Here is a 7,869-nt window from a genome sequence, read left to right as displayed (position 1 = left end):
CAAAAACCTTAATTAGGCGCCGACTCATACCAAAAACCTACACCCCAAAAAATAGTGTGAAGACCATGGCAGAATATTAACTTATAGAAATATTTTTTAAAAAATCAAACAAAAACAACCAAAAGATCCCCCAAGACTAAAAATACAAGGGACCTTTAAATATATACACCTGAGTGCCCCATAAAGACACCTTTCAACAAAATTTGTCAACCACTAATTTTATCCGCAGTCGTTGTCCACAAAGCACCATGGTTACCTACAAAATAATTTGCATAGCGAGGCGCTACTTAGGCTAATCTATAAGAACTAGGATTTTTGTTTTTCAAAATTTTCGGTTTGTTTTTTGTTTTCTTTTAGTTTTTTTGTACAATCTTTGAATAACTGTTATCATCAAAAGACGACCCATTCAGTCATAAGTTATTGTAATCTATCCAATACAGGCACTTTTACAGTTCCCTGGGCTTGTAAAACATATTTTATGTCTTCTTTTCTTTACACTCCCACACCTTCTTCAATAGGTTGTTGTATTGTATATTTTTACTCCCACTTTACCATTGCTATATAGAATGGTACTTTGGTAGTCATTTACCAACATTCCTGAAGAGTGCTTAGTTAGCAAAAAAAAAAAAAAAATTGCTAGCTTTTTTTTTCATTTTTCTTTTTTGTTTTATTCTAAGTTACTGACCACCTTAAAGACGAGAAGGTTTGAATGGAACATCAATCAGTCGTGTCTAGAGAGAAACCTTTTCAATTATCACAAACTACAGCAAGATGCTAACTTTGTTTTTTTAGTTACATAGCTGTAGCTTACATCACATGATTTTAAAATGGTGACGTTATTTAAAAATAAAAAATAAAACAAAAGTAACAAAAATGAAAAAAAAACCAGATGTAAATACCCTGATGAAAATGGGTAAACCAGATGATATTGCTATATATTTTTTTCACATTCTAAACTGGAGATTCTTTAGAATCTGGATATTCTTCACCAGGTTTCTTAATATCTAAGGTTATTAATTTTCCTATAGTTGGTTTTTCTACTTTAACTTCACCAGTAATTGGTTTTGCTTTACTGGGACTTATCCTGCCAGTTCTCTGTTCACTGACCGGTGCTGCTGGTTTTGCCTTCGTTGCTGATTTTTCTGTTTTTTCATCAGAAGATTTTTCAACATTAGTCTTTTCTGTCTTACTCTCCTGAAATTTACCATTTGAAGATTTATCTAATTTTTCTGATTTGTCCTGCTCTTTTTCTTTTTCTTTTTCTTTGTCATCTTTCTCTTTTTCTTTATCATCCTTTTTCTCAGTTTTTTGGTCCAGCGTTTTACTTTTAATATCTACACTCTTTGATCTAGGTCTTTGCTCTTTTGATAATTCAGATACTTTTCCTTTGATTTTATCAGAAGAAACTCCAGAGTCTCCAGGAAGTTTCAAATATTGCATACCAGGTCTGCTTTCAAAAGTCACTGACCTTTCATCCAGACTTGGAGTCTTACGTTCTCTATATTTGCGAGCTTTGTGATCTCGACTTGACCCATCAGTTAATTTTAACTTTTTTTCCAAATAACTTGGTTTTTTTCTCTCATTATTACCATCTTCATCGGTAGAACAGTGCTCTTTCTTGTCTTCTTGAGAAGTTTGCTTTAAAATTGGTTTACGTTCACGACATTTATCATCTTTCACAATGGAATGATGGTGGTGATGGTGGTATTGATGTTTTTCCTTGTCTTTGTCTTTCTCTTTCTCCTCCTTCTCTTTCTCCGACTCTTTCTCCTTTTCTGATTCTTTCTCGTGTTCTTTTTCTTTTGTCTTATCTTTTTCTTTCTCTTCCTTATCTTCCTTCTCTTTATCATCCTTCATTTTCTTTTCTGGAGACATCTTTTCATCCTTTGATTCTTTAATGTCCTTGTTCGTTTCACTGATGATTCCTAAAACATCTCCGCAACTACCAGTTCTTTTACGATCAGGCATTTGGGGAACTCTTAAACCAAAAAGATTTGACCCAGAATGCACTTTGGGTAACCTGCTAAAGATATTTGATGGCCTATAGTCGTCCCTATCATCACCAGCCATTCTAGCAAGGTTCTCTTTTGATTTTGACTTTCGCTCTTCAGTTATTTTCTGAAGAGTTAGAGGAAAATCAAACTTGAATTTCTTTTTAGGTTTCGTTTCATAACTGTCATCAGATTCTCTATCTTCATCTTCGCTAGCACTGGTGGGAATGGGGGTAGACTCCATGACAATCTCATTAACTAATTTTTGATCCTCTTCCAAATCAGCACGACTGCTGACAATACTAGGATTTTTGCCAATCTTTGAAAGTCTCTCGGCAGCTACACTTTCCATTGTTCGTCTCATTACTGGGTAGTTGTCGAGGACTGCATTGAAGTGTTCTACTGACAATGAATATAAATTCACGTAAGTCTCAGATCGAACACTTGCCACACGTTTCGCATTAGTAAGAAGACAAATTTCTGAAAGTAAATAAAAAAAAAAGTAATAGTTAGTCTAAGAATAACAGGAATGCAATATAATTTAAAATAGGATTATGTTATTTGATTAAATTATGTTCAAGAAATAATTTGCTTAAAACATTTAATAAAATGACAAAAAAATATGTTTAGAAAGTATTGAAACTTAACATAATTAAGAATAATATATAACACAAACAACTTGATATACAAACATGATTTCATGTTAATATTTTTAAAATTAAAAAAATAACCATACTAAATAAACATGTACCATTCAGATTCGTTAAAAAAAACTTATTTAAAAATTGTTTATAATTTAGATACAAAGCCTTAAATTTGGGTGAGGTATTTGATTACATTTATTGATTCTATTACTTGACTTGTATTTTGAAATGAAGGCTAAGCAGGCCAAATCATTGAAATCACTGTCAACACTATTCATGTAAAAGAATAATAAATATGTATTTTTCAGTTTAATGCAAAATTGTTTTTATTATAGCCCAATATAAAAACAAACATTTACATATAAAATAAATGAAGATGAATAAATATTGACAGTTCAATACATGCTACAAATATTTCAAAGGCATGGCAATTTATTTTCACTTAATATATTACATTATTATCATTATTATTATTATTATTATTATTATTATTATTATTATTATTATTATTATTATTATATATGCTAAAATTGCAATACATATCATCAGTTGTTTTTGTATCCTCACCAAGTAAAAATCAACTGCAATCTTCAGCCCTGAAGATCGCTGCAGCATGAAATTCAAGTTGCATGACCAGCTCCTAGCCTCAATTTTAGTGAGAAAACATCATATACTCTTTGACATGTGTTGAATACTCCTTTCTCATTTGTTTGATATTAAGCAACATACATATAATATGGACTCTCTCACCGTTAGAGAGTTCCATAATTTCTTGCTTGAACAACTTCACAGATGGCTTGTCTATGATTGTATTCACATAAGCGCAGTCCCTCCATCAAATTGACATTGCTTGTACAAGCACACAAGTGTACCATACATCAGATGATGAGATGATCATAGAACAATGTGAAATGAAGTATTTTCTTCAAGAACACCATGCACCCCACAATCTGGGAATCCATACTACAATCTTGTGATCATGAGTACAACACTGTAAGCACTTAGCCACACACACACACACACACACACACACACACACACTCAAGCACATGCACACTTACAAACACATGCATAATGTAGTATTGCCAATTAAAAACAATGTGGTTGATTAGTATAGAGTTGATGGAGATAGCATGATATTCCTGTGATGTGAAAATAGTTGAAAATTTGATCTTAGAGGTAACATCAGAGAAATGTTTCAACTGGACAAGCATTTTATTAAAAAACTGGCACTCTATCGGTTATGATGACAAGGGTTGATTCAAACAACAGAATAACCTGGTTGTGAAATTTACATGCAAGTGGCTGAGCACTTCACAGATACTTGTACCCTTCATGTAGTTCTAAGGGAGATTCAGCGTGACACTGAATGTGATGAGGCTGGCCCTTTGAATTGCAAGTACAACTCATTTTTGCCATCTGAGTGGACTGGAGCAACATGAAATAAAGTATCTTGCTCAAGGACACAATACGTCACTGGGAATCAAACTCACAACCTTACAATCACGAGCTGAATACCCTCACCACTTTATTATGCAGAGTAACGTAGCCACTGAATTTATAAGGAATCAACATTGAAGAAAATGATTGATATCCTGTATCCCTTCAGTAGAAATGCATTCTATCCATAGTCAAAACACTTATATTTGCATAGTAAAATCTAATTTGTCATAATTTGACATGGAGAGTCATAGCTCCCAGCTGGAAGCAAGTATAATTTTAATTGCATCTTTTGTCAGCTAAATGTTGAAATATCAAGCAGTTAAGAATTCAAATTATTTGGAATAGAAATTGGTTCTTCAATGGGGATTTGCCAAGACAGACCACATAAAGATAAGAGCACCCTTATGCACAGAATTCATCACAATGGTACTTTGTGTTGACAGTATTTGGTGGTGACATTAAGTGTGCAACAAGTGTAGTAGACATTGTGAAGGGTCCTTAAAATATTTTTATTTCTGAAAAATGCAATCAAATTGAAGATGAAATATATTTGTAAATATAAATATTAAACTTAACTAATCTATAATATTTGGACATTTTATTACTTGTAATCTGATAATGCATTGACTCAATAAAAATTTATAAATATAAAATAAAATAAGAGTATTTAGAAATGATTGTAAGAGATATAAAAGTGTTAGAATAAAATGAAAATAAATAAAGAATTAAAGAATGGTTTCATCTTGTGGACAATTTTATTGATTTAAATCATTGTAACTTGTACGAAAACATCTCTATATTTCTTGTTACAGAAATTATATTATTCTATTTATTCAGTGTGCTGGTTCAGCATTGTATCAAAATCCTATTTTTATCATTAAAGAGGATGTTTTGTAAACCATCACTACCACACACATGCACATGCACTCTCACACACATGTGCACATAGTTTTACATATCCTTACACATATAAACAATGGGATTCTTTCAGTCTCTTTCTACCAAATCCACTCACAAGGCTTTAATTAATCTAAGACTGTAGCAGAAGCTACATTTTCCCAAAATGCTGCACTGTGGGAATGAATGAATATACGCACACGCACACGCACACACACACACACATATATATATTCTGTAAATTTGCTATATTAGAAAAGACACATCAAACTAAGTAAAATCATGGCCATCCATACATATAGGCATGTCCTTTAGAGTCATGCACTGCCTCACACACACACATAATCTGTCCTCTGTCAAAACTCCCCCACAATCCATCTTTTCAAGACCCTCATCTCACCACCCATGATCACCACTCACTCCTGGCCCATCTTTTCTCCCTCACCTGCCTCACCTACTGCAAGCCCCTCATCTCTCCCTCACATGCCTATCTGAACACTCCCCATGTCTCACATATTTACCTTACCCCACTCCCAGCCTCTCCAATTTCCCTCACTTGCTACAATCATGTCTTCCCCATCTCTAAACCTTTCCCCTCACACTCTCATGGAACATCCCTCTTATCTCCTCTGTACTACTTATACTCCCTCTCCACTGTTCCCTTTGGATAGGTCCCAATGTATCTCCAACACCTATTTCTCATTCTGTTTTACTATCTATCTTTGTAGCTCTCTCTCCCCTTCCTCTCCAATCCTTGTCCTACTGAGGTAGCTGAGTATCTCCTCTATAGTATGACATTTATCTATCTCTCTATTATACCTTAACCTCTCACCTGGCATGCAGCCACTTCTATCTCTCAGCTGAAAAAAGTCTTTGTCTTGCAAGTTGCTTGGCAATCCTGCTGGTGCTGGTGCTATGTATATAAATGGTGATTACTCCACCTTCACAGATAATTGCCATCACTTTGTGCTTCCTTGTTGTCAATTGCATTTCTGATTTTCCACCCATGACTTCTCAGATGACTATTACATCCAGCTGCAGATCTGCATGGTTTGAAGTATAGGTGACAAACAAAAGTTGTTACTGTGTGCTTCCAGCTGGTTAAGTCTGAACATGTCACCACTCTTCCAATGTGATAGGACTTTCAATTGATTGAATATAAAATGAGGTCACCATAAAGAGACATCCATATGTAATTGGATTATTGTGATAAACACTTGCTGAGTCTCCACGATTAGTACTTAGTGACAGGCTGAAGCAAGCTGACCACTAATCATGTGAAACCACAGGTTATACATCAGAGTATGTCTTGAGTATGGCTTTAAACTAATCTGATAATGGGGCTTTAGTTCAGACTTCCAGGGTTTTGTGGAGTGTGAAACCACCTCTTAGCCATTATTGTTCCTAGGTCTACTCTCAACTGAAGTAGTACCACTTGTCAGGGTCCCACTAAGAGTTAACTAGCATATATAATGACAATCTACCTGAGCACAGGGATGCAGAACTACCCTTCCTAGGTGTCAGGGCATGCAGTAAAACCACCAAGAGTGAGGGTCTACTAGCTGTTGTCATGGCATATATATATATATATATATATATATATATATATATATATATATATATATATCAGAAATTACAGCAATGCTAGATGACAACAACAGAACTGAAAAAAAAGGATACATTGGGCTATATGAAGGTGATTTCAAAAATCGCTATGCTAATCACATATCTTCCTTCCAACATAGGAACAAAAGTAAAGCCACTAAGTTGGCTAGCCACATATGGAGTTTAAAGTCTAACACCACATCACATACAATAAAGTAGAAAATAGTTGAAAAGTCCACACCATATGTCAATGGATCAAAAAAAAAATGTAAACTATGCATAGCTGAAAGAATACAGAACCTTTTCGCTGAATTCCAGATCTGAAAATTTCAGTGGTTGTAAACATATGGATGAGCTACTATTGTCAAATTGGAATGTACCACCCTCTCCGGATTCAGCATCTGTACTGCAGACTCTTTACCACTATCCTGTCAGCCTTATGACTTTATGGGCAAAGGGGGCATAACTACAATTCTCCCCTCTTGCTTTTTCTGTTTTCTTTTACGTTTTCCGGTTTTTTAACCTACCACCTTTTACATCTACTTCCTTCTCACCTTTTCTTATTTTTTATCTCATCCTATTGTCCTGTTTTTAGCATGTTATGCAATGTGTGTACAGCCCGAGGATTGCATGAAGACACCAGATGTATTAAAAAATGGTGTCTGAACTGTTTGCATTGGATCGACATATGAATTCTTTTAAGAACAGAAATTTAATGAACTCTACGGGCCTTAGTAAATACATTTGGGAACTTAAATCAAAAAGAATAGAATACGAGTTAAAATGGGAAATAGTTTGCAAGGCTAAATCATATAGGATAGGGAATAAATTCTGCTTATTATGTACTACCGAATTTAAAGAGATATTAGCTCATAAAAAATTGATTGACTCCCACGATGAACGTAATATTAAATGCAGACATAAATTAAATTACTTATATAATAGGTTTAGATAACTAATTTATTTATTTAAACCTAGGATTAGGTACCAACTTATAGTTGTGATCAGTAGCGTAAAATACATCAGATTAGCTTTAGAATACACTTTAATCATCACAATATTATACAAAATTGGAACATATAACTACCTTTAATTTAAGTATTCAGCGATAATATATTATTTCTTTACTACCCACAAGGGACTACACACAGAGGGGACAAACAAGGACAGATAAACGGATTAAGTCAATTACATCGACCCCAGTGCGTAACTGGTACTTATTTAATCGACCCCGAAAGGATGAAAGGCAAAGTCGACCTCGGCGGAATTTGAACTCAGAACGTAGCGGC

At 34.2% G+C, this 7,869-nt stretch overlaps 1 protein-coding gene across 6 annotated transcripts in view; it reads right to left on the bottom strand.

The window, feature by feature from the left end:
• Nucleotides 1-6: 6 nt before the first annotated feature.
• LOC106874330 (potassium/sodium hyperpolarization-activated cyclic nucleotide-gated channel 2) overlaps nucleotides 7-7,869 on the bottom strand; it is a 531,661-nt gene continuing 523,798 nt past the window's right edge. For all 6 annotated transcript variants that reach the window (XM_052965669.1, XM_052965670.1, XM_052965671.1 and 3 more), the window contains one exon: nucleotides 7-2,471. In XM_052965669.1, coding sequence (XP_052821629.1) covers nucleotides 952-2,471 — 1,520 coding nt within the window. In that variant the 3' untranslated portion in view covers nucleotides 7-951. The remainder of the gene's footprint in view (nucleotides 2,472-7,869) is intronic.

The sequence above is a fragment of the Octopus bimaculoides genome, chromosome 2 (assembly GCF_001194135.2).
Source record: "Octopus bimaculoides isolate UCB-OBI-ISO-001 chromosome 2, ASM119413v2, whole genome shotgun sequence".
Classification (NCBI taxonomy): Eukaryota; Metazoa; Mollusca; class Cephalopoda; order Octopoda; family Octopodidae; genus Octopus; species Octopus bimaculoides.
This window is presented reverse-complemented; position numbering and strand designations above follow the sequence as displayed.